Source organism: Alexandromys fortis, unplaced genomic scaffold (assembly GCF_014885135.2).
Source record: "Alexandromys fortis isolate MF-2015 unplaced genomic scaffold, M_Fortis_MF-2015_v1.1 scaffold_219, whole genome shotgun sequence".
NCBI classification, from domain to species: domain Eukaryota; kingdom Metazoa; phylum Chordata; class Mammalia; order Rodentia; family Cricetidae; genus Alexandromys; species Alexandromys fortis.
Genome location: NW_026068092.1, coordinates 2192062 through 2218823, shown reverse-complemented (window position 1 = coordinate 2218823; position 26762 = coordinate 2192062). Strand labels below are relative to the sequence as shown.

The 26762-nt window shown below is 46.6% G+C and overlaps 1 protein-coding gene across 3 annotated transcripts; it reads left to right on the top strand.

Moving 5' to 3' along the window:
• Top3b (DNA topoisomerase III beta) lies at positions 1 to 25565 on the top strand. Of its 3 annotated transcripts, XM_050122996.1 has the most exons (19): positions 43 to 319; positions 3232 to 3325; positions 8874 to 9049; positions 10097 to 10228; positions 10447 to 10553; positions 13352 to 13426; positions 15473 to 15669; positions 16063 to 16219; positions 16896 to 17009; positions 18326 to 18416; positions 19044 to 19198; positions 19325 to 19430; positions 20006 to 20152; positions 20260 to 20433; positions 21977 to 22105; positions 22567 to 22716; positions 23023 to 23123; positions 23945 to 24146; positions 24992 to 25565. In XM_050122996.1, the coding sequence occupies exons 3-19, from the start codon at positions 8980 to 8982 to the stop codon at positions 25471 to 25473; spliced, it is 2589 nt and encodes an 862-aa protein (XP_049978953.1). In that variant the 5' UTR covers positions 43 to 319; positions 3232 to 3325; positions 8874 to 8979; the 3' UTR covers positions 25474 to 25565. The 3 variants fall into 3 exon arrangements, with proteins under 3 accessions (XP_049978952.1, XP_049978953.1, XP_049978951.1); XM_050122995.1 differs by lacking the exon at positions 3232 to 3325 and having other exon boundaries at positions 1 to 88; XM_050122994.1 differs by lacking the exon at positions 3232 to 3325.
• The last annotated feature ends 1197 nt before the right edge of the window (positions 25566 to 26762 follow it).

Here is a 26762-nt window from a genome sequence, read left to right as displayed (position 1 = left end):
GAACAAACGAGGGGACGCCACATGCGGACAGAGCCGGAAGTGGATGCGTGAGTGGCCACCGGAGAAGCCCGGTGAAGCGGCACAGCGGGTGAGCGGTGGGCTGCTGCAGGCGCGAGGAAGCGGAAGACGCTCGCTTTCCTCAGGCATTTTCGGAATAATAGCGGAACTCAGACCCGGGCAGGGGCGCGGGGCACGGTCCCTGCCTGGCGCCGCTTTCTCGCCTCCACACCCCGCCCTTGCGGTGGGGCTTCTGGGCCATGCTGGGCCGGCGCGGAGTGGGCGACTGTGGCTCCTCCACCGAGCGCCCCGCGGCCCCGAGGTGAGGTGTTTCCCCCGCGACTCACGGGTAGGGAAACCAGCTGGAGAGGCCGTGCGGTCCGCAGAGGCCCGCGCGCCGCCTCTAAGCTGAAGGTTTCACTCGCTTGCCTCTCCGTCTGGAGACCGCGGCTGTTCTCTGACTTGGAGAAAACTTGGGTGAACCGGTGAACTAGAATCGAGGGCCAGCACTTAGGCATAGGTGAGAGGGAAGACGGTGACCTCCCTGAACGCGTTTGTCACTCAACGCATTTGGGAACCGGTCGTAAGAAGCCAGAACAGTCAGGGTTTGATAGTAGGAGAGGCAAAAATAGAAACAAAACTTGCCAAGGTTCCTTCTCACTAGTTCCGAATTGTTGCAAACTGCAGTTTACTCTGGCTTCAAAATCCCTGGAACCAACATGGTAAAAGAAAAGAGTCGAATGCCAAAGTTGTCCTCTGACCTTCACTTGTAGCCTGCAGCATGTGTGCACCCATACGTGTAGACACACATAAAAAAATTGTTTTTTTTATTTAACTCCTATTTTATAGAGATGTTGGTAGATAGAGCTGCAGCATACTCAGTACAAAGGAGCTTAGGAGGCAGGCTGTTTTCCTGGGTCTGTAGGTCTTTAAATGTCACTGGAGTGCTAAGTACTCAAACTTTCGATGCCCCGCTGACCTCTTCCAGGCCTCCTCTTCAAACGAAATCTGCTACTTCATAAGACACTGGCCGGAGAGGAAATGCCCATATTTACAGTGTCTCCAAAAGGATGCAGTGATGGTGGCATTGGCAGTGAGATTTGGCAAAGTATAAACAGGCTGCCTTGCTATTCTCTCTTTGCAGTGAACACCTAAATAGCACTTGCTTACCTCACAGCCGAACAGGACAAACTAGTCTCAGAGCGTTGGGAAACAAGATCGAACTTGGTGTGTCCTGTAGGTTTGTGTTACAGAGTCTATTTTATATATTGAAGTGATCATATAGAAAAAATGTTAGCAGACATTTTGGCATTTACCTGTGTTTCCCAACACTCAGGAGCTAAAGGCAGAAAGATTAAGAATTATAGGCCATCCTTGGCTACGTAGTGAATCTGAGGCAAGCTTTGGCTACACAAGGCACAGTCTCAGTGTCCTCTCTCCACATACACAAAAAGCAAGAACTTAAGTGAACAGACGTGTTACTGAGTCAGAAGTGAGTGCAGTGTGTGAGTGATGCTTGTCAGCCATCTGGTTCAGCTTTCTCATTGGTTTCCATTTTGAACTGGAAGATGTGCCTTAGTAGAGAATCACAGTTACATCTGCAGAGATCTTTTTTAAAGGTAGAATCTGGTCAGGGGAAAGGAAAGTGTTCCTTTTCTGGATGTATATAATGTGTATGTGTATATATGTATGTATAATTCCGATTATATTCCTATTCCTGGACAAAAGACATAATCCCTGCTAAGGCAGAATGTTTGTGTCTGAAGGGCCTTGACAGTTTGTTCAGTAACCTAGAATCTTGGGCTGCAGAGGAGAGGTAGAGATGGAAGAAGAGCAGCCCCTATGGTTAAAGTGCCCGGCTGCTCTTGTTTTATGTGCCGAGGCCTCACTATGTAGTCCTGGACGGCCTGGAACTCACTGTATGGGCCAGGCTGGCCTCAAACACACACTTAAGATCGGTCTGCCTTTGCCTCCTACCATGACCTGCCTAAAGTAAGTTTTTGTTTTCAGTTTTGGCTTTAGTTTTCTTGTTTGGGTTTTGGTTTTTTTTTTTTTTAATTTTAAGGCCCTAAAGCATTTTATTTGCATTACAGATACTTTTTTCTCTTGTATTTAGACATTCATTCAACGGGGTTCGCTCACCATCTACTTCTTCCCATTAGAGTGAACAAAGAAAAGTCCCTGTTCTCCCAGAACTTGCTTATGTTCTAGGGGCTCTAAGACAAGCACCTGATAGAGTCCACATCCAGCTTAGTAAGTGCTACAGGGCAGTGCAACAGAGATATTGTCAGAGACAGAAGGATAAAATCTTAGAACACAGGTTTTAGAGCAAACAGGGCCAGGGCAAATCCACGTCCTTCCACCCCTGCTCTAGTGTGACTCACCTTCCCATTATAGAGCAATATGATGACAATGTTCCCATCCCAGCTACCCTGGCAGGACTATCCAGTGCCTTTCCTTTCTTTAGAAGAGACAGGAAACTCAAAAATCCTTCATAGAACAGTCTCCTCCTGCTTCCAGTTTTCCTTTCTGGCTTCTGACATCTCTGTATGAGAGAAAGGAAGGCCCCATGTCTCCTTTATATTTCACTTCTAGCCTCTGACTGTGGTTAAGCCAAAATTTGCCCAAAATGAGCATCAGAAACATGGCTGTTCCATCCATTCATTACTCCAACAAACGGGCCTTGTGCACTCAGTGCCAGAGATACAGCAGTAAGCAAGGCAGTGAAGGCGCACGCCTTAAACCTCAGCACTTGGAAGGCAGAGGCAGGAGGATCTCTGTGAGTTTGAGGACAGCCTAGTCTACAAGAGCTAGTTCCAGGACAGACTCCAAAGCTATAGAGAAACCCTGTCTTGAAAAACCAAATATATATCAGTAACTGAGACACAATCCATATAGAGACAGACCTATGGTGCCCGAGTATGGTTTTCAGGGGGAAATGAGTCAGGAAGTCAGAACAAGTATTTTTTTAAGAGCTGGCTCTTTTCCCCTGAGATTGTATATTTAGAGGAAACATTCAAGTTTTTATTTGGGGCAAAATTTATTTCTTTGTAGCTCTACAGCAAGAACTGACAGTCCAGGCTAACCTTGACTTAGGCTACTTCCGTACATCATAAAGAGTAGCAGAAACCCCTTTAGTGGAGGAGTGTGTGTTGACGTCTCCGTTGTTTCTGAACAGTGCTCTTTGCAGCCCTCAGTATTCTAAAATCCATTGTCTTTGTTCTCTTCCATCAGTCACACATCCATGGCACCAAATTTTTAAATAATACAGAAGGGATTGTGACAAGCTAGAGCCACCACCACTCCCAGACCTTCACACCCTCCCCAGGCAAGTTGTATGCAGATGCATCTGCCTTTTGTTAGGAGCATGTGTACACATAGATGTGTTTGATCACTGATAACAATGCTTTCTTTCTATTTGGGTTAATTGCATAAGGTTCCCTATGTAACTCATCTTGGTGACCCCTAGGTGTTCTGAGGTATTACATGACATTCTTTTTTATAACCAGTTCCCTGTTGACTACTAGGTTGGTTCTGCTCTTTTACTTTGAATGATGATGCTGCAGAGAATTCCCCAGTAGTGTTTTCTCACAGATGTCTCTTCTGGTTCTACCTCTCAGGGCTTGCTGTCCACATGAACCGTCTTGCTAGCACTTACCTCTTGTTTCTGTGGTCTCTCCTCAGATCAGTGTTCATTATCTGAGCCTATCCATATTCCTGACTCAGTATCCTGAAAGCCAAGAGTTGCTCCCCCTGACTTCATTTCCACCTTAGTACTAAGATTTTTACCCTTAGAGCCCATATTACACAGTGTTGTAGCCCCTTCCAGCATCCTTTCCTTCCCCTCCTAGAATCAGGTTGCCATCTTGATCATGCCCCTCAATCTCTGCCCTCTATTGATCTAGCAGTGCCACCTCCTTTGCTTCCTGTCTGAGCCCCAGACTGTCTGGACACCCTCCCCAACCCCTTCTCCATGCCCTTGGCCAGCCAGCTGCCTCTTGACACTTCACCCACTCCCTCGTCTTCCTTCTGTTCCACAGGGACAGTTATCACAGTGGCCTGCCATTCATCTAAAACAAAGTGTAAGAGCACACTCGGGATTTTCTAGAATTCATCCCATCAGCCTTTGCGTTTGTCACTGAATAGGTGGCTCCCATCAGGGTCACTGGGTTTCACTCAGATCGCTTAACCCAATGGTCAGTTCTTGGCCGCCATATCACACAGCCTGCATCTGACACTGTAGTGCTATCATAAAAGACACTGAAGTGTTCTCTTCTTAGATTTCAGGCCTCACCTCTCCTGCCACAATCCAATGGCTCCCAGCTGCATTCCTCCCGAGTACCACTGCTGCTTCCTCCACCACACCTTAACCGCTCCTGAATTCTGACTTCAGCTTCTGAGTTTCCATCAACCAGCAGGAATCTCTTCCTCCAGTTGCCTAAGCCAAAGATCTAGAGGTTATCTGTGTTATTCCATCCCAGTCTGGCCTAGCCCTGGCTCTGTAGGGTCCAGTCAGCTGTGTGCCCCTTTAATATTTGAGGTCAGGTTGTTAGACTCCACGGTAATCCTTCACTGACACCCGGTTTCCCCACCCCACACCACCCACTTTATTGCCCTTCCATCTGTCCTCTCTCCAGGCCTCACCTTCCCTGATCCCTCGCCTGCACACCTCTCCCACATGCCATCTTATCCAGTCCTACCCTGACCCTTCTCACCCATGGAGACATAACACTGTAGTGTGAGCTCTAAGAAGGCATGAGCCAGTATTGCTTTGTATCATCTTACCTGAACCCAGGACTGGACCAAGAGTATAGTAGTTGCTCAATAAAATTGCTGTTGACGGCATTCATTTCTAGGCAGGGAATTGCTGAGGAGGTGCACTTACAACAGATGGCTCTGGTTTAGCTGTCCCACTCTGGTCTTTGCTACTAAATATAGATTTACTTTAGCTCTTCTTTTTTTTTTTTTAATGAGTGTTGCCTTTCATATCACAAAATAATAATTTTTTTAGATTTTACTTTTAATTATGTATATATAAGAGGGGGTGTCCATAAGTATAGTGCCCGTAGAGGCCAGAACTTGGAACTTGAGTTACAAGTAATTGTGAGCTACCCATATAGGTGCTGGGAGCCAAACTCCAGTCCTTTGCAGGAGTAGTAAACACTCTTACCTGCTCAACCGTCTCCAGCAAAATTCTAATTCTCTTTTACAAGTCCTCAAAATAAGGGAGCAGTCCAATTATCCCCAACTGTAAGCAAAATATATAAGCAACTCTAAGTAAATGGAAAAAGAAACTTTTTATGTTTGCAGATATGCTTGCCCTTGCAGGCCAGAGGTCAGGGTTTTCCTTTTCTTGCTCTCCACCTGTTTTTTGAGGTGGAATCTCTAGTAAACCTAAAGCTCGTCATTTCTACTAGATTGGCCAAGCGGTGAGCACCATCACTTGCCTGTCTCCATTTTCCCAGCACTGGAATCCTAAGCCCATACCGCCACATCTAGTTTTTATATGGGTTCTCAGAGTTGTGTCCTTTGGCCTGCACAGCAAGCACCTTACTCACTGAGCCATCTCGTTATGAAGTAAATGTCTCACATCACTTTTTTCCCCAGAAGGTTGCCTAGTTGTCTGAACAAAGCTCTTTCAGTTTTTAATATACACAATGCTTTATTTATAAACATTAATGCAGTTGGGCATGGTGGCTCAGGCCCATAATCATGGCGCTTTAAGAGACTGAGACAGGAAAATTAGCACCAGTTCAAGGCCAACCTGGAATACACAGTGAAACTCTATCTCAAAATAATTATGTTGTATGGGGGCTGGAGAAATGGCTCAGCGGTTAAGAGCATTGCCTGCTCTTCCAAAGGTCCTGAGTTCAATTCCCAGCTACCCACATGGTGGCTCACAACCATCTGTAATGAGGTTTAGTGCCCTCTTCTGGCCAGCAGGCATACACATAGAAAGAATATTGTATCCATAATAAATAAATAAATATTAAAAAATAAATAAAATAATACTGTATGTCTGTAGATCAAAAAGGAAGGGAAACTAAAGGTAGGGTTCATGTTATGTCCTGAACTGCATGAAGCCCTGGGTTCAAACCCCAATACAACAAAGAAAAGAGGAGCCGGAGAGATGACTTAGCAGTTAAGAGCATCTGTTGCTCTGGCAGAGGACCCAGGTTCATTATCCAGCACCCATGTGGTAGCTGACAGCCATCTGTAACTCCATTTCCAGGGAATCAACACCCTCTTCTGGCCTCCACAGACCCTGCATGCATATGATGCCCAGACACACATGTAGACAAAACATCTATACACATAACAAGAGAAATCTTGAAAGTAAGAAGTGCAAATCACTCACACACACACACTCCATTTTATTTTGGTTGGTTTGTTGTGGTTTTGGTTTGGTAGGGTTTTTGTGTTTATTGTCTTTTTTCCTGCTCTACCATCAGGCCTGTTTCAGAAAACAATTTGCATGACCTCTTGCAAGGGATCACTGGCCATAGTGCAGTGTAATGTGAGTTAATTAAGACAGAAGCCTGGCCAAGGGCAGTGGGTGTGAGAGGAGAGCCTTGACTCTGGTAAGCAGTGTTAGTAGAACTCTGAGGCTCAGTACAGCTCCATGCCCTACCCCAAAAATAAGCCAAAAAGAAGAGGGTCACCAAACAGTGTTTTTCAGAATGGTACAACATTTCAGCCAGGGATCACAGGCAGAGGCTCTAAATGGATGTTTTTTGGTTTTGCTGTTTTGAGATAGAGTCTCATATAGTCCAGGCTGGCCTGGGGTTTTCTGTGCACCTTAAACTATTGATCCTCTCACCTCTGCCTTCTAAGTGCCCAAATACGGTTGGATTTTTTTTTATTTTATTTTTTTAAGACATTTTTAATGAGAAAAAGATTTTTACTTTTTCATCAATATAATTTGATCATGTTTTCCCCTCCTCCAGTTTCTCACTACCTCTCTATGCACTCAACTTTATATTCTTCTCCCCTGCTTAAAAAAAGCAAAGCACACACACACACACACACACACACAATACAAGTGAAAATCAAATAAGGGAAAGATAAGTAAGACAAAAAGAATGCCAAAACAAAGCAAAATGAGACAAAAAAGACTACAAAAATCCTATTCAGTTCATTTTGGGTTGGCCGACTACTCCTGGGCCTAGTGCCTGCCCTGAGGTATGGTTAATATACACATTGAGACTGTTGGAGAAAACTAATTATGCCTTTGCCAGTCAGGAAGTGGTTAGTTACTCCCATAGCGTTCGTGCCACTGTGGTACCAATATAACCTGCAAGTCTGTGTAGGTCGCGAAGGTTGTAGCTGGGAGAGATGATAATTACCTTTCTTCTCTGGTGGCATGCAGAGTACTTTGCAGTAGAGTGAAACCTCTAGTTTGGAACAAGCTCTTTCTCCACGTTTCATGGCATTCGTAAGTGTTCTCGGTAATAGGACCTTAGCACTGGGCTGTGGAGAGCAACCAATAGCCTTGACAACAGCCTGCTAAGATTGGGATTTCTAGGGGGCCCCATAGGCTCACTCGACAAGACGTAACTCATTCCTGGCACTGAAGGTTTTACCTGGTGGCATAGGATGTCTAGTTGGGGTATTGTCTCCTCTGTTATCAGCAACTCCTTCTGATTCCTTTCATATGATTCTATTTTAGGAAGCTTTTAGTATTAGTTGCCCCTCCTCATTTTCCTTCCTTTATCCTTCTCGTCCCTTCCCTATTTAATCCTCCTAGTCTCCTCTTCATATCTCCATTACACTGTATTCTGTTTCCCTTTCCTCGGGGAACCCTGTTCTTTCTCCTAGTCCAAATAGGCTTTCCCCCCATTGGGTGAAATTGTAATTTGATTGTAGAGTGTGACCTGCAAAATAACAGGGTAGTAAGGTAGATGTGAGGCTACTTAGGGAGAGCTTGCTGTGTTCTGATGGGGACTGCACTGTGCAGTTAAGTTAGTGGGTCTCAGGCCATATGATAGGTTTCATAGGGCCTAAGGGGCCCTGGCCTGGCCACCTGCATTGAGTAACTGTCTCTCTGGGTAGCCAATACCCAGCCAGATAAAGTACCTTTCTCAATCTAGAAATTAGTCATTCCTCTGCCATATAAGATAGTTCTCGGACAGGTATCCCAAGTCCAGGGACTTGGACATCCATATCCTGCCCTAGCCTATGAGTCTAGGTCTGTAGTTCCCAGCATCTTTCCAGCAAACTTGACGTAAAACTATAGTCTCACTTTTGCTTCCCCTGCACAAAGCCAGACTCCCACTTGCGTTAGCCTGAGCAGTTGGTTGTAGTTCAGATTTTGTCTAGTTTCCCCAGATTTTCTTCTTCTTGCCCCCAGCTTTCATTAATTTAGTTTCCTTAGGACTGGGGAACAACTGAGTGGTAAAATATTTGCTTAGCATACTGGTGGCCGTCGGTACCATCTCCAGTACCAACGTAAGACAGAAAAGTGACTTTCCTTATTCTACCCACTCAGCCGTCTTGCCAACCCAGTCATTTAGCAGATGTTAATTATACCTACTAGTGAGTTTCATCATGACATTTTCATACATGAATATAATGTATTTTTATTACATTCATGACTGATTGCCCTTTGTGCCCCATTCTCTGTGATTCCCTTCTTCTTTCATATCATCTTGGTGTGTGTGTGACTCAGTAAGTTTCATTAGGTTATTTACAGGGTCCTGGACACTACACCACTGAAGGAAATGTTTCTCCTTCCCTCAGCAACTGCACTTAGGTCCTTGCTTTCTGGAAGAAGGCTTTCCACTCCTTCTAGCCTATACCATCTTCCTGCCCTCTTCACAGAGTTCCCTGAGCCCTGGAGGGGATGGGGTAAATGTACTGTCTTCTCTTCCCTTTAGGAGTCAGCGCTGGCAGCCGTGTGGAGCTACAGAGACGTTTCTAAGCTTTTTCACTGCTGTTGTCTTGGGTGTGGGTGCTACAGTTTGCTGACAGCCGGAAGCAGGAATGAAGACCGTGCTCATGGTAGCAGAAAAGCCATCCCTGGCACAGTCCATTGCCAAAATCCTCTCCCGAGGTAAGAAAAGAAAAAAATATTAGGCTGCGTGATTATTTAAAACTGTGAGCACAGTCATTTGTGCTTTTGGGGGCATTTCTTTTTCCAAAAGTGTACCTCTCCCAGCTAGAAGGTTCGACTGGGATTGACAGGTTTTAGGAAACACCTCAGTAGCAAATCTCCTATGATGTGCTGTATCCACATGTGCAATACCAGGGCTGAAGCCTGCAGGAAAAACAGTGAAGTAAAGGAGGCAGTATTTGTCAGCATGCTGGACCAGTAAGGGGCAGTGCTCATAAGCACAAGAAGCCGTCCCGGAAGGAGGTAGATGAGACAAAGTCTTGAATTTTGCACCACTAAATACTCACTGCTGCCTATTAGACCCTTGAGGTGGTTGTGGTGACATCCTCTACAGTTCATGTCACTCACAAGTGCCAGTGACTTAGGAGTCAGGAAAATAGAGGAAGATTTTCCCATCAGGATCCACTCTACAATTGAGACCACACATAGGGGCTTGTTTCCCTCTAAATAGGAAGAGCTCTTGGATCCTGGTGAGTACCCAGCAATGGCAGACATCCACTTTGACCTCCCTTTTACCAACAGTCGGAGGAGAAAGAGCCCCTACTTAAGCTGAGAATGCATCCAAAGGTCCAGAGAGGTACAGAAGACATCATCTCATCTCCAAGTACCAGGAGTATTCAGCTGAGGAAACATATTATAGGATATGATAATTACGAGGTTTCTGGTAACCTTAAAATCTAAATAAATGAAGGTAGAACTCAAATTGAAAAAAGAAAACAAATGAGGTGAGAATCCAAGAGTCTCTGCCTCTAGTCCAGCCAATACGAGACTCTGGTGTGAGTCACTGTTAAATTTTCATAAATTCCTTTGTCCCTGAGCACTGTTAAGTCACCCAGGACCTAGTTAACTACAAGTGGGCTGGGGAAAGATACTAATGACCACTTTGGGGAAGGAGGACTCTTGTCCTCTGAGAGTCAACATGGAGGCTCAGGGACCCACAGCATCTGCAGCTCAACCTCACAGCTGTCTGTGTGCTCTCCTCACCAGGGAACATGTCCTCACACAAAGGGCTGAATGGGGCATGTTCAGTGCACAAGTACACAGGAACCTTCGCTGGCCAGCCTGTCCACTTCAAGATGACATCTGTCTGTGGTCATGTGATGACCCTGGATTTTCTGGGTAAGATGACTGTTGCCCTCCTGTCCCTGTCCTGTTGAAAGGAGCACTGTACAGCACTCTCCAGGATCCAGTTAGAGCCTGTTTCCAACAGATCATGAAGTGGGTTAGCCACTGGGTAAAGTACCCATACCCATCTCTGCATGATGTGCCCTACCTTGTAACTAGGGTTGCGACAACTGTGAAGTGTGATTCAGTGTCTTCATGGGTATGGTTTACAGGAAAGTTCAACAAGTGGGATAAGGTGGATCCTGCGGAGCTATTCAGCCAAGCTCCAACAGAGAAAAAGGAAGCTAACCCCAAGCTGAACATGGTCAAGTTCCTGCAGGTATGTGAGGGAGTAAAAGCTCACCAAGGAGGCCCCTCCCAGCTCCCTATATCATAGGTGCCAACAGCTGTCTTGTTGCACCGTTATTTGTGTCCTCATCTACATCTTAGTACCCAAGGCTTCTTGGTGGCAGCCCTGGACCCATCTTTCTACCCTTTCTGTGAGCACCCTCTGCTGCCCCACTGTCTATGCCTGATTCCCTGTCCCAGACATCCTTGTGACCAGTTTTGGAGAGGTTTTTTTTTTTTTTTTGGAGAGCTTTTATAATGGCTCAGCTAAAGGGTTTTCCCAATTTTAGAATAAATATGTATGGGCTAGAGAGATGGTTCAGAGGTTAAGAACACTCACTGCTCTTCCAAAGATCTGAGTTCAATTCCCAGCAACCGCATGGTAGGTAGCTCACAGCCATCTGTAATGAGATCTGCTGCCCTCTCCTGGCTTGCAGGAATATATGCAGACAGAACACTGCACATAATAAATAAATATTTTAAAAATAAGTAAATAAATATGTAGACACTTTTTTAAAAAACTAAAAAGTAAAGATAAATTTAAAGAAGAAAAAAGTATGGCCACATGATCCAAAACAACCACTATTAATATTTCAGCTCATTGAATGTTTATTTAGGTTGGGGCATTAAGGTCATATTGTAGGAGAAAAAGAGGGTCTGTGAAAGTGGACAAGACCCAGCCTAGTCTACAAGAGCTAGTTCCAGGGCAGGCTCCAAAACCACAGAGAAACCCTGTCTCGAAAAACCAAAAAAAAAAAAAGAGAGAGAGAGTGGACAAGAAAAAATAATGGGGTTGAATATAATCAAAGTATATTTTTTATATATATGTGTGTGTGTGTGTTTGAATAATATTAAAAATAAAACCTTCAATAAATCCACTTTAATCCTTTATTTCCCTCTGAAAATTGTGGAGCACATATGTTTTGTGACCACATAATAAAAGTAAGTATTTTTAAATATCTATCATAGGGGCTAGAGAGATGGCTCAATGGGTAAGAACACTTGCTGCACAAACATGAGAACCTGAGTTTGGATCCCAGCACCCGTGGTGAGTGCTACGGAGTGCAGAGGCAGAAGGATTACTGAGGTTTGCTGGCCAACCACACACCTCCAGGGTCAGCAAGAAACCTTGTCTTAAGGGGATAAGACAAAATGGTAGAGCAAAATACCCAGAAACCTACTCTGTCCTCTGCCAGCAGGTTTATGTACCTGCACAGCCTTGCACATATACCACACCACACACAGAAGTGTCGCTACAAATATTCTCTGTCCATTGGTGCCCCTGGATCAAGTTTTCTCCACCGCATGCTTAGAAAATAACCAGTCTGAGGCTTAATATTAATTACATACTCTTTGGCCCATTAGCTCAGGCTTCTTATTAACTAACTCTTACATCTTTAATTAACCCATTTCTATTAATTTGTGTACCGCCAAGAGGCTGTGGCTTACCAGTAAGGTTCTGGTGTCTTTCTTTTCTGGCAGCTACATGGCGACTGCCTGACTCTGCCTTCTTAACTATCTATATTCTGCCCTGCCGTAGGCCAAAGCCTTTATTAACCTATGGTAATAAGACATATTCACACCATACAGAGGGGAATCCCACATCATCTCCCCTTTATTGTCTAAGTAAAAAGGAAGGTTTTTAACTTTAACATAGTAAAATTACATATAACAAAAGTTATCAAGCAAGAATTATAGTACAATATTTAGTTCATTTCCATTTGGCAAATTAAGAAAGATACTCTATCCTGTCTTTGTAAGTCTAAAGTTCTATATCTAATTCATCTTCCATCACAACCAAAGAAAACTGTAGTTATAACTATCTGTCTATCAAAGACCCCAGAAGGACATAATATTACCCAAGTAAACAGGAAATGCATTGTAAGCAACTTCCAAAGTTTAAAATTAACAGAGACATCTTGCTGCATGGACAGTCATCCAAAGTTCTTTTGTAACATTGGGGCATCATGAGCCTACAGGCCCATAGTATCTGGCAGACTTTTCCATGAAGCAGGAAATTTGAAAGATTGTTTCACCTATATTGGCAGTTTATGTCCTGCAGAATGTCTGGAAGCCTCTTTCATGAAGCAGGAACCCTGAAGGACTGTCTTACCTTTAGGCAAGTTTTCTGTGGGTCCTGCATGTCCAGTTTGTACAGCATACCATCCAGCAGTCCAGACAAGAGCAATTTCTTACCCAGATGGCTAGCAAACTTATAAGGAGCCTCTTGATGCCTCCTGAAGTAATTAGCACTGCCAGAAGCAGACATGTCTCACTGTCGAGAAAAGTCTTAAGTTCTTAAAACCTTTTAAATGTCATATTCTGTAGGTCTTGGAAGTGTTGAAGATTATCTTACTGAACTAAATCTCTGTACATCTAGAAAACCTAACTAAATGACTATAAGTTTGACTATTATAAATGACTTAATCCATATTTTTTAATTATACATTACATTTTTAAATGAACTGTATAAACATAATACCTTAAATAAGAGTAGAAATATACATATAACAAAATTGACCTTAAATTTATATCAATAAATCAAAGTCCTTGCCAATGTATTCATTTCTATCACAGAAGGATCAATCATATTGTAACTATAATATTTTGATCTAACAATATGATAGTTCTGAACCAAATCTTTTCTGAGTTCTAAGATAGCCTCACTTCAGACAGCTTCTTGCTCAGCTCAGGCTTGGTCCTCCAACTGGAAGCTCAGTACCTGGCTTTATCTCCTGTCCCTGAAGGGGAATGTTACAGAGATGCTTGTCATTGTGTGCTTCATGACAGGTGGAGGGCAGAGGCTGTGACTACGTCGTGCTGTGGCTGGACTGTGACAAGGAAGGCGAGAATATTTGCTTTGAGGTGAGTGTAGGGAGCACTCTGGTTCCCTTTAGACCTTTTCCTCATCCTTCCTGACCTGAGTTTGTCACTATTCCTGAGGCTAGCATAGGAAGTATAGTGGCTTTTAAAACAAAAGTCTTCTCCCACTCTCTGTTTCAGAAAATCTGTAGCTACTTTAAAATGCATAGACCTAAGGCTGGAGAGATGGCTCAGTGGTTAAGAGCTGCTTTTACAAAGGACCCAGATTTACCATCTATAACTCCCAGTTCTAGAGCATCTGATGCCCTCTTTCTGACCTCCCAGGGTGCCAAGCATCACATGGGGCACATACATACATACACATAAAGTGAAATAATTATTTTTTAATTCATAAACTAGATGGTTCCTTGCTTGCTACCAAGTCTGACAACCTGAATTCAGTTCCCAGAGCCCTACATAGTAAGAGAAAGCCAACTCATGAAAATTTTCCTCTGACCTCTAGACTCACACATGGAACATAAACACATACACATACCAATAATAATGATAATAACTTATTGTTGTTGTTATTATTATTGTCACCATTTTATATATATATAATTTTTTTTTTTTTAAAGCTCCATTCTGGGCAGGTACAAGTTTCATAGTTTTCAGTGTTTGCCTAGCTCCATGCCTGTATCAGACCTTCAGTTGCTGTAGTTAATCTCCTTGGCAATCTTCTAATATATATAAGTGTTTTGTGTAGATGTGTGTATGTGTACTGTGTACATGTCTGATGCCTTCAGAAATAGGTAAAGAGTATCACATTCCCCTGAACTCAAGTTACTCATGGTTGCAAACCTGAGTCCTCTGCAAGAGCAAGTGCTCTTAACCAAGGATCATCACTCCAGCCCCAGGTCTCACCTCCCACCTTCACATGTCCTCTGCCCTACTTATCCTTGGGAGCCCTGCCTGTAGGGAGGGTGGTGAAGGTTTTCCATGCGCCCTCTATATAACACTTAATGCTGCTGGCTATGCCTGCTATTCCTACTAGTGCCCCTTGTGCTGTGGCTCCATACAGGTCACCTCGGTGTCCTTATGTTCCAGCCCTCCCTGGGAATTGACGCACAAGTGCAGGAGATGGTTCCAGTAAAACAGGAATTCAGGGTACCCAGCATTCTCGCATAGCTCTCTTCTGTACTATTCCTTCTCAGATACCTACTTCTCTTCTTCCCCTGTCCACCTCACAGGAGTACGTCCTCTGGGGCTAGAAACAATAGCTGCTCATGGGTCCTGCTTTCCCTTAATGATGTCACTGCATGTCCCAGCTTCTCTGGTGGTTTTCTTCCCTCTGTATAGCCTAAGCCTCAATTCCAGGACCACATAGCTCCCACACATACATAAGGTTTACGGTAACCTTCCCATTCTTACACATTTTCTCTTTTCCTTGTCTTTTTTTCTCCTGTCATGTAAAAATTCTGCCTATCTGGGCTGGAGAGATGGCTCAGAGGTTAAGAGCACTGACTGCTCTTCCAGAGGTTCTGAGTTCAATTCCCAGCAACACATGGTGACTCACAGCCATCTATAATGAGATCTGGCGCTTCTTCTGGAATGCAAGCATACATGGAAGGAATGTTGTATACATGATAGATAGATAGATAGATAGATAGATAGATAGATAGATAGATAGATAGATAGATAGATAAAAAAAAAATCTGCCTATCTATCCAAGCAGTCCCTACTTCCAGAAAAGGGAAGAGGTTTAGAGTGTGAGGTCCTTTATGTGCTTGGCACTGGCACTCACTGGTTGGTTTGGATAAAAGCACAAGAGAAGTGAAAGAGGGTAGTGGCTGTGGGACAACACTAAGAAAGGAACTGGGCTAACGGGGTAGGTGGATATCTTACCTGGAAGTGTATGCAACCAGGAGAGTCAGCCACGTGGTAAGGGATTTGTGGAGAGGCTGAGTTGTCTAGAAGGACAAAAGGATATAGGGGGACCTAGGATGGGTGGGGAAAGATGAGCCCTGGAAGGGGGCTAGCCTGCAGTGGGGCCAAAGAGTGAAAGACGGGAATGTAGGAATTAACCACAGCCAGTATTCTTCCTCCCAGGTCCTTGATGCCGTTCTGCCTGTCATGAATAATGCCCACAGTGGTGAGAAGACAGTGTTCCGGGCCAGGTTCAGTTCCATCACTGACACAGACATCTGTAATGCCATGACCCGCCTGGGTGAGCCAGACCACAATGAAGCACTCTCAGTGGATGCCCGCCAGGAACTAGACCTGCGCATCGGCTGTGCTTTCACTAGGTGCTGTTTCCTGCCACGTGCACATAATGCCCCTTGAGCCAGGGTGCTGCCTTGCCTAGGGCCTTCGGAGCCTGCATAAGCTACCAGAGATACCTTTTTTAAAAAAAATTTAATAAAATTGCATATTTATCAGGTGCACATCATATAGACCATGACTTCAGAAGCAGATTATTTATTTGTGTGCATTCTGTCCTCGCCCCATCCTGTGCACACAGATGAACATCCTGTTCTGTGATGACTCTCTGCTGTCACTTTTGCTGTCTTCTAAGTGAAGAGCATCCTCCTTGTGTGACCCCTCTGCATGTACCCCCAGATCCACAAGCTAGGTTTGCTTAGGATTTGTCTAGAATGAATTACTGATCCACCATTTTTCTCTCTTCCCCAACCCTGTAGGTTCCAAACAAAGTATTTCCAGGGAAAATATGGAGATTTAGACAGCTCTCTCATCTCCTTTGGGCCATGTCAAACTCCTACCCTGGGATTCTGTGTGGAAAGACATGATAAAATCCAGTCCTTCAAACCAGAGACCTACTGGGTGCTACAGGCCAAGGTTCTGCTCTCTTCCACTCCTGTTGTGTTGTAGGTTTGGGGTGTGGACTCTGGGAGTTTTCCTGGTCAGCATCAGCACTTCATTAACTCCAGGCTGAGCGCACAAATGTGGGTTACATTATCAAACAGTGCTGGTCCCGGTGCCCAGGAGGAAGAGGCGCCAGCTTTCAGGGGACAGTAGGCTGAACTGAAGCTGGATGCATTAAATTCGGAGAAGTAGGAGTGAGTTCCCCCTGGGGGTGCGAGGTAAGGTCAGTCATCCATCCAGTGTCTGCAGTGGGGAAGTCCAAGCATAGAATGAAGACTGTGTGCTTTCAAACTTTATTGGTTTTTAGAGCCTTTTTACTTAAAAACCTCCTAAAGCATAACAGAGGTTTAAAACAGTACAGAGTTCTGGTTACCTCCAGGGCTGGGGATTGTGTGGGGGATGGGAAGGTACTTTGGGCAGGCAGGCCTTGATAGACAGGAATGGCGTGAGAGGCACAGCTCTGTTAAGGGTCCACCTCAGTAGGACTGTCGGTGCTCAGTGGATGAGAAGAGTGGGGTATCAGCTTTGGATTCGCAGTCCAACAATGAGACATCAGAGCTAGACCATTTTGTCTGTGGACAAAACCAGCCTCTGCCTTGGTTTTCTTCCCTGCAGTGTGCTTTTTTTTTTTTTTTTGTCTCTCCTACAGGTTCATACCAATAAAGAGGAGTCTCTCCTTTTGGACTGGGACCGCGTTAGAGTGTTCGACCGGGAAATTGCGCAGATGTTTTTAAACATGACAAAGTCAGAGAAAGAAGCTCAGGTATTCTTTCTCTGTCCACATCTGTCACATTGGTCCTGAATGGGCAGGCCCTAGAAACCTGTGATCAGAGGAATCATTGTGACGCTGGGCCATGCCTCTCTGCCTTTTGTGAAGTGCAGATGGCTTCTGGACAAATGAGCGGTTACTCGCACATACATTCTTAACATTCTTCTGCTTGTGCAGCAGCTGTGAAGTACTACCTCAGGTGCTGTGCACATCTGCTCTCTCTTCCCGCACTCCGTTCCACACAGATGTTTCTTTTCTACAGACAAACCTTTATACGCATTGGTGAACTTGCCTGAGGCCACACATCTAGAAGGATATAGGTCTGAGATCTCATATTCAGTCAATTTTCACACTTGAGTGGTAGTATTTCTTACTCGGAGCTTTTTTATATCAGAGGGTTCTGCTTCTTGGCGCTTAGGAAGATGGTGCTGCTCACAAAGACTGCACAGGCTGGATCAGGTCCTACAGCTCCACAGCTGATCATCACTGAGCCGCTTCAGGCCTCCTCCAGTCGCATTTTAATTGCTTTTCTCAAGCCTTCTTTTGATGCCATTTTGCTCAGGCTCTGCTGTTTCATGGTGGTGATGTCAGGACCCACCCTCAGTAACCCTAACCTCCAGGCCGTGTGCATACAGATATCCTCAGTGTCAGCACCCGTATTTGTTGTCTGGAATCCAGAATGTGTTACCCTGTCCAGTCTGTGTGAGACTGGTAAAGGCAAGAGACTGGCTGCTTTGTTTGGATTATTTTTGCAGTAGGCAAAACAAAGAGTCAACTTTTCTATGGGTATGCTACCCCATAGTGAGAAGTAATAGCCCATCAGACAAACATGGCCCATAGATAATTTCAAAATGGTTATCATTGAGCAAATGGGAGATTTAGCATAGAAATCATGACTTGCAGCTTCCTTTAAAAAATAGGAAGGTTTTGCAATGCTAGGGGCCCAGTTGACAGCACTCACAAACAGCCAGCAGCAGCCATTTCCCTACCACACCCCACAGGCTACTCTGGGGCTGGGCCTATGCTGACTTCGGAGGGATTTACATCTGCAGCCCCTTCCCCAGTTCTCAGTTCTTCCCCATCCCTGCTCATTTTCTTCTTCCTTCAAGGAAAACAGAATGTGTGTTTCTTATTCCCCCTCCCCCCTTGCTTTCTTGATCTAAATACTCAGTTCAGTTGTCAGACTGCTGGGGATGTGAATTTCCGAAACAGAAAGACCAAATTAATTAGTTCAGACCTTGTCCACACATTTTAATTATGTTATGGCTTCTTCATCTTGCCAAATGTTCCTCCATCTGTCCTGTCCTCAGGTGGAGGCTACAAGCAGGAAAGAAAAGGCCAAGCAGAGACCACTTGCCCTAAACACAGTGGAGATGCTGCGTGTGGCCAGCTCAGCTCTGGGTATGTAGATGCATTTCCCTAAAGCTCCCCAAAGACATCTCTGGACCAGCATAGTGCAGAGCCAGTATCTTAACCCACACCAGGCACCTCTCATGCTATGATGTTTGAAGCTTTGGAGATGGGATCTTGAGTCTCAATGTGAGTTTCCTTTCTCCATAAGTCCTAGGATAGGACTTCTGTAAGCACTGCTTCCGTAGCTATCACAAGAGTTAGGTTGGAAAATGGGTGGTCTTTGACAGTTGTATCCTAAAGCACTGTCTTTGCAGAGCTCCCAGGTTAGAGGGCAGTAGAACAAGGTCTCTTAGAGTACAGAAGCCTAGGGGCACAGAACTGAGTGTGTTCAACTACCCAGAGGCCTAGTTCAGACTGTGTCATCAGCGCCACTATGAGCACTGTAAATTGGTATCATGGAGCAATGAGCAGTGTTTCCCATTGAGCCCACCTTTGCAGACAGGCTATGTCCCAAGTACCCACCCAGCCATTACTTCTGAGCACTGGCAATACCCACTAAGAGCTCTTTGCCCTCTTAGGAGGTGCTGGCCTATTTGGGGGGAAACAAGAATGCCCAAGCCTGTGGGTGAGCTCCTGACCACCTTGCAGACCTCTGAGCCCCCTGTTTGTTGGCAGGTATGGGACCACAGCATGCCATGCAAATAGCCGAGAGGTTATACACACAGGGCTACATCAGCTACCCACGGACAGAAACCACCCACTATCCTGAGAACTTTGACCTGAAGGGCTCTCTGCGACAGCAAGCCAACCACCCTTACTGGGCAGACTTGGTGAGTGGAGTGGGCCTTGCCCTGCATAGCCCATCAGCTGTGGCCTTTGGACAGGCTTTGACCAAATCCAAGACCAGTGGGAAGCAGTCAGCTCAACTTGACTCTGCTTTGCCTTCCGTCCCTTAGGTAAAGCAGTTGTTAGCAGAAGGCATCAACCGCCCACGGAAAGGCCATGATGCTGGTGACCATCCTCCCATCACACCTATGAAGTCAGCTACAGAGGCTGAATTAGGTATTGGGTACTCCTCTTCCCAGCCTTCTCACACGCCTCAAGCTTCCAGGGTGTGAAGGGCAAGCTGCTGCAGGCACATGGCACCAGTGGACAGGGCCAGGCCTTTAGTCAGTATGGCTCTTCCTCAGCCTGTCACTGACTTAGTGGAGCTCTCATCACCAAGCACCTAAGACAGAAGTGAAGTGATTGTAGCTGCCTGGGGAGAGGCCAGTACACAGACAGCCTTGTGTTAGGGAATGGGGCAGAGTAGCAGAGCTCAAAGGTAGACTGTACCTCCTACCTAGCCTAAGGCCGTTCTGATGACTATGTTCCAAAACAATGCCTGAAGAGAAGGGAGAGTAGTCTACTGGAAACATTGTAAGTGGGTCACCCAGGCAGCACAGGCAGCTTCCTTTGCTGGGTTTACCTCGTTCAGACTTTGAGGCTAGGACTAGGACTTAAGATATGGCTTTTGCCTGATATGTGCTTATGGCCCTACGTTCAATCCCTGACATCATAAATATGATACATCCTTAGTACCCATGCCAAGACCCTGTTGTTAGTTCAGCACACCTGGTAACACTCAGTCTTCACAGGGGGTGATGCATGGCGACTCTACGAGTATATCACCAGACACTTCATTGCCACAGTCAGCCAGGACTGCAAGTATCTACAGAGCTCTATCTCCTTCAGAATCGGGCCTGAAAAATTTACATGCTCAGGAAAGACAGTCATCTCCCCAGGTAAAATGGCAGGCCCTGGGGTCCCCTTCTTCTCATCTGCACAGACACATGGGATCCCTGATGGGAGGCCCAAGTGGGGACCTCAAATGGCAGTGGTATCTCCCTAGGCTTCACAGAGATCATGCCTTGGCAGAGCGTGCCCCTGGAAGAAAGTCTGCCCACATGCCAGAAAGGTGACACCTTCTCCGTGGGTGAGGTGAAGATGCTAGAGAAGCAGACGAGCCCACCAGACTATCTGACTGAGGCTGAGCTCATCACACTCATGGAGAAGCACGGTATCGGTGGGTACCCAGATCTAGGGTTTCCATTCCCAGGGCCTGGGCCAAGAGGTGATGCTAGTAAGCCTGTCCGTGATCCATAAGCATCTGGCTCGGCATGTGGTCACAGGTGCCCAGTGTATGACCCGTGGCTCCAGGCTGACTCTGAGTAAAGCTGTTTACAAGGCCTTCCATATGAAGACTGTGATACAGCCTTGTGCACCATGGGACCGGTACACACTGAGAAGTGCCCACCAGACTCAAGGTTAGCCCAGGATTCTGAAGAATTCCTGGAAGAGATCAGCAGCATCCCCCAAACACACAACTAACTGGGCAGGCTTACCTAGAATTCTGGTCTGGGTCTGCTTCTCCCCAAGGGCTTGGTGCCTGAAGTAACCTGAGAGTAAGCTCAGCCTGCAGCGAGTTCCCATTGATGGCGTAGCCAAAGGCTAAGAACCTTTCCATGTCCTTGACTTCTAATACCCACATGTGAGACTATTCTGGACCCAAGGACCAACATACACTTCAGTTTGCGACAGTGAACAGAGTTCTTGTGTGAACTTCTGAACAGGAAAGTGAGTGAGGGCAGTGCTGTTGAACAAGGTCCATGGACAAAAAGGCTTACCTAGCTGGGCATACTGACTCATCTGTAATCCTAGCACTTAGGAAGCTGAGAAAGAGTGCCACAGGTTCAAAGGTAGCCTAGGCTGTGGAGTGAGACTCTTTTTTTTTTTTTTTTTTTTTTTTTTAAAGAAAAAAAGGATCTGACTATAACAGCCATCCAGGAACTCTTGCAGGGGCAAACTGCCATGATTGTGGCCAATTCCTACCCTTGGCTAGGAGCCATGGAACCTCTGAAGGCTCCTTAACCCCCAGTGCCCGTATATTCCCTGTAAAACTTGCTCACAGTACCCATGGAAAGATAGAGTGCAGTCAGTGTTAAGTTCCATTTTCACATCCTCTGCCCAGCAGCAGCAGAATACCTCACTTTCCACCTCTCTATCAAAAACTTCTACAAGGTGAAAGAAGCTGCATCCCTGGAGTAGGAAACATGCCTTGGGTGTTGTGAAGGGCCCAGAGAAAGGGAGAAGGTGAAGGAGAGGAAGTGGATAAAACCACCTGGTTCAGCAATAGCTTTATGAACTCTCTGGGAGAAGCTGGACCCTGACATCTAGAGGGCATATGTGCCACAGCCAGGTGGAAAAGGCCAGGTTGTATTTAATGGTTTCAGGAACTGTCCTCTGACTCTGTCTTCTAACTACAAAACTAAAACACCAGTGAAGGCTGTCCTGGGGTTCACAGCTGTGCCAGCACAGTGCAGAGACAGCCCTGCTCTGTCTTGGGAACCTTTCTGCGTCATGGCTTCTGGCAGCCATACAGGAGACAGCAGCCTGGACCCAGTGAGCAAAATAAGCGTCAGTTTGTGACATGATGCTTCTTACATGGATGTCTGGGAGGGTCCGAAAAACAGGGTTCCTCTGACAGGTGGATGAAACTAGAGTGCATAGTCCAGAGCACCTTGTTGGGGCAGGCTGAGGAATACCCAGAGCCATGCTGTGCATTCCAGGGACTGATGCCAGTATCCCTGTGCACATCAACAACATCTGCCAGCGCAACTATGTCACTGTGGAAAGTGGCCGCCGGCTCAAGCCCACCAACCTTGGCATCGTCCTGGTACATGGTTACTACAAGATTGGTGAGTCTCTCTACCCACTACCTATGACCTGCTGGGCATCTAGGCTCCTTGCTGGGCTGTGGCACTGCTGACTCCTGCAGTGGCCCTGTACTCCTTCCTCATCCATTTCCCCAGTCCCTATGACATCTTTGCAGTGGGAATTTGATGAATGAACAGATTATAATGGGTCCAATAGAGGGTTCTTCTGCAAACCAAACCTGTGTTCTTCACCATCTCTGCCCACTAAAGTGTGCCCCCAGTTCTTTGGGAAATGGAAGAATTCAACACAGACCTGGTCATTCTGCACAGAAAAGTCTGATGGCAATAGGAGCTGCCCTTGATGCCTTCCAACTCTGTAGACAAACAGTCCAAGGGGAACCCAGGAAGACTGGGTCAAGCAAGACAGCAGGTCTGGCCTGCCTGTTGCAGTGGCAGGTCCCAGGTGCCAATGCCCACAGCAGCATCCACTCACTGGCTTATAGATGCAGAGCTGGTACTCCCCACCATCCGCAGTGCAGTGGAGAAGCAGTTGAACCTGATTGCCCAGGGCAAAGCTGACTACCACCAGGTCCTGGGCCACACCCTGGATATCTTCAAGAGAAAGTTCCACTACTTTGTTGATTCTATTGCTGGTAAGTCTTGCCTCTACCCTGTCCCTCATCAGCAGCCATTCCAATAGGACAGAGCCTCCTGAGGCTCACTGCCAGATCTGGGCTCTAAGGTCCTGCAGGGCACAGCAGTAATGTCTCCTCATTAGCTGTTGTCGGGAGCAGGTTAAAGTCTACATCAGGGATGTACAGAGCTGCAGCTCCATAATCTGTCACTGACAGACGTTGACCATGTTTGCTGGCCTAGAGAGGCCAGCTGTAGTTTACCTAGTTCCACCAACTCACCTGTTGGAGGGAGGGCTGCCAGAGACCTGTGCTGTTTGTTCTTAGGCATGGACGAGTTGATGGAGGTATCCTTTTCACCCCTGGCTGCCACGGGCAAGCCCCTCTCACGTTGTGGGAAGTGCCATCGATTTATGAAGTATATCCAGGTATGTGCAGCTTGAAGGACTATAGCCACTTCTGCCTGCAGTATTCCTGCACAGGCATCACCTTAAGCCTCTGCTTTATCATTAATCATGCAGAAATAATGTTCACTGTCTCACTTGCCACACAGAATGATTAAAAGACCTGAATCAGCACCAGCAACAACATAAACCACAGGCTACATACACAGTGACCATTCATTCTTGCCACCATTTCTCTTTCCCTGAGACGGGGTTTCCTTGTGTAGCCCTGGCTGTTCTGGTACTTGCTCTGTAGACCAGGCTGGCCTCAAACTCACAGATCCACCTGCCTCTGCCTCCTAAGTGCTGGGGTTAAAGACATGCACACGCCACCACCACCCACTGCCATCATTTCTCTTGCTCTCATGAACCTTCTGGGGGGCTTTACATTTAGGATGTGTGTGTGTGTGCGTGTGTGCGTGTGCGTGTACATGCATTCCACAACCCACGTGGAAGTCAGGGGACAATTTGTAGGAGTCAGTTCTCTCCTTCCATCAGTGGCTTCTAGAATTGAACTAGGATTGAACTCAGGCCTAAAGTAACATCCAGCATCTTTATCTGATGAACCATCCACCAGCCCCTTGCTGGGTCTTTAGAATCCATGCCTTTGTGGGGGAGTTAGAAAAGGAAAGGTGTGTCACGGGGCTCACTCCAGTAGTTGAGAGGTCCTTGCCTAGCACTGAACTGTACAATCGGTGTCTGTGTTAGGTATCCCATATTACCTATCCAGTGTTGTGAAGTGGAGGACATAGGGAAGAGAGTGAGACCCAGCAGCACTCCTCCCTTCTTACTGTTCCATCCCATAGGCCAAGCCAAGCCGCCTACACTGCTCCCACTGTGACGAGACCTACACCCTCCCCCAGAATGGTACCATCAAGCTCTACAAAGAGCTGCGGTGCCCATTGGATGACTTTGAACTGGTCCTGTGGTCCTCAGGCTCCCGGGGCAAGAGCTACCCACTCTGTCCCTACTGCTATAACCACCCACCCTTCCGAGACATGAAGAAAGGTGAGTATGTCCCATGGCTGTTCCCAGCTTCCTACTTACCAGACTCCCATGGGTCCCTTACCCATCCTTCCTTATTTATACTCTCTAGTACTGGGTCAGGAGATACTTGTGCTACAGCTCTGGCACTGGCCAGCCTGTCTGGCCTGGGTAAGCCTGGGTCATAATTGAGCAAGTGGCTTGTTCACTTAGGATCTGGGCAGGGAGCAAACTCTGCCCCAGGCCTGGGCTAAGTAAGAGACAGGCAGCCTCAGATAATGAAACCTGACAAACAAAGCCCCCTAGGCTCTCAGACACTATTGTTGTCTTCGTTAGCACTCTTTGCTGGAATATAAGAGAGCATGTATCCAGACTAAGCAGAGCATGCCACCAGAGGGGCTCACTGTCCAGCACACTTACCCACTCTCCAGTGGTACCATCCTGTCTCAGACTGGGAGCCAGCACCATTCTTAGCCATGGCTTTTATAAGGAATCCTCAGGGTCTCAGTCTGCATTCATACTGCCAGGATAATAAGGCTCTCTTCCTCCCCACAAGTGGCTTAGAGAGCAGCAGACAAGTACCAGGTGATTGGAGGGCAAACTAGAATAGTCATTAGTATAAGCTTCAGAAGCAAAATGAGGATTTAGGGGTCCTCTGGAATCCTCAGCATTGAGGACTGAACATTTTTAAATAGGCAGAAACTAGATTGATAATACTTAGAACCCAGGCCAGTATGAACAAGATGCCCCCAAAGCAGGTTAAGAGTGCTGCTTTGTTCTAGAACAAGGATCCAGCCGTCCGACACTGAGAGGAGCCAGAGATGAGGGAGCCAGGGCAGGTTTAGGTTACTGGACTCTTCTCCCTTCAGGCATGGGCTGCAATGAATGCACACACCCTACCTGCCAGCACTCACTGAGCATGCTGGGCATTGGCCAGTGTGTGGAGTGTGAGAATGGAGTCCTGGTTCTGGACCCCACCTCCGGGCCCAAGTGGAAGGTGGCCTGCAATACATGCAATGTGGTGGCACACTGCTTTGAAAATGCTCACCGAGTACGGGTATCAGCTGACACCTGCAACACCTGCGAGGCTGCCTTGCTCGATGTAGACTTCAACAAAGTCAAGTCTCCACTTCCTGGCAATGAGACACAGCACACAGGCTGCATCTTCTGCGACCCCGTCTTCCAGGAGCTGGTGGAGCTGAAGCATGCAGCCTCCTGCCACCCCATGCACCGAGGTGGTCCTGGGAGGAGGCAGGGTCGTGGGCGTGCCCGGGGCCGGAGGCCTCCAGGAAAACCCAACCCCAGGCGGCCAAAAGACAAGATGTCAGCCCTGGCTGCTTACTTTGTATGACAACCCATCTTTCCTCACTCCAGCTTGGTGTAGACACATCATAGTGGTTACCTTTGAGCCGCTGAAACTATTAAAATGCTTTTTATTTTGTATTCTCTGGAGCAAAAAGCCTGGGGCCTTTTACTGGTAAAGGGAGGGGGGAGCTGTATCTTTGGAAACCTGTGAGGATTCTTTTTTACCCTCTATCCTTTAAAGTGTACCCTGCCCTGGCCACACCATGCAGTGCCAGCAAGAGCACCGTCACACCTGATGGGAGCAGTCAGTCTGTAGCTCATATCAAGTGTGTGCATGTGCAGTGCTGTAGCTGTGTGCAACACAAGCAGTAGGCACGCGAAGGTTAGCAGATGGGCAGCAGCAGCCCAGAGAAGTCTTGATGAGCCAGGTGAAGTACTCAGCCTGGTTCCCAATCCCTCGCTCACTGCTGTAGCCTAGCTTCCTGATCCCTAACCCATGTTGTTATGGCCACCACTCAGAAACTTCAAGTTTGGCATGTAGAGCCTGTGTGTGGCTCTGGTAATGGTATGGGTCTGTTTGAACTCCTGTTCTCATCGTGAGAATGTATTGCTTCAGGCGCTGGGGATCCAACTAAAGCTGGTCAGATGTCAAGTCCAGAAAATCTGTAGTAGCTGGGTGTAGCTGTATGCCACCTTTCTGACTGTAACCCCTACCTGTGTCCCCTTCTCCACCCATCGAAACCTCTGGCCATGCCTAGCAGGGGCTCAGCAAGCCAGCAGGTTCCCCGTCACACAGTACAGGGAGACTCATGAGAAAGCCAGAAGACGGCTAGTTGTTCATGTAGCAGTCTGTCCACATAGCCCACCAGGACGTCCCACCTGGTCCCTGACAACCAGGGAAGATCATACAACAGAAGAGGTGATACCTTGGGAAAGCTGCCCAGAGACAGTGGACCAGGAAGCTGCATAGAAGTTGCTGGAATGTGTCCCAGGAATATAAGCGATAAGAAAAAAAGGATACTCAGAACCTGTCCTCTCCATTCCAGTCATAATCTAGGACCTTAATAAGCCCAAGGATATGACCCTGCTGTTCAGCCCATTTGACCCAATTCCGTCCTGAATAGACTGCAGGAAGGCAGCTCAGTTGTGTGGTTAGTTTGGGCTTGGGGAAAAGACTGTCCTATAAGCCATAAGCCCAGACTATTGGTTAAAATTCTACAATGAGGTTTTAACCATATGGGCCTCTTAATGTATCCTGTTGATTTTCCCTGAAATTGTCCCTTTTGTATGGAACCTGCCCGGTAAACCTGATTCCCTCGCCTTTCATCATCGATA

Excerpts from the sequence above, each read along its gene's own strand:
- Top3b (XM_050122995.1), top strand. The coding sequence starts at position 8,980 with ATGAAGACCGTGCTCATGGTAGCAGAAAAGCCATCCCTGGCACAGTCC. Across the intron at positions 15,670-16,062 it reads ATCGGCTGTGCTTTCACTAG|GTTCCAAACAAAGTATTTCC; the intron begins GTGCTGTTTCCT and ends CCAACCCTGTAG. Across the intron at positions 20,434-21,976 it reads CATGGAGAAGCACGGTATCG|GGACTGATGCCAGTATCCCT; the intron begins GTGGGTACCCAG and ends TGTGCATTCCAG.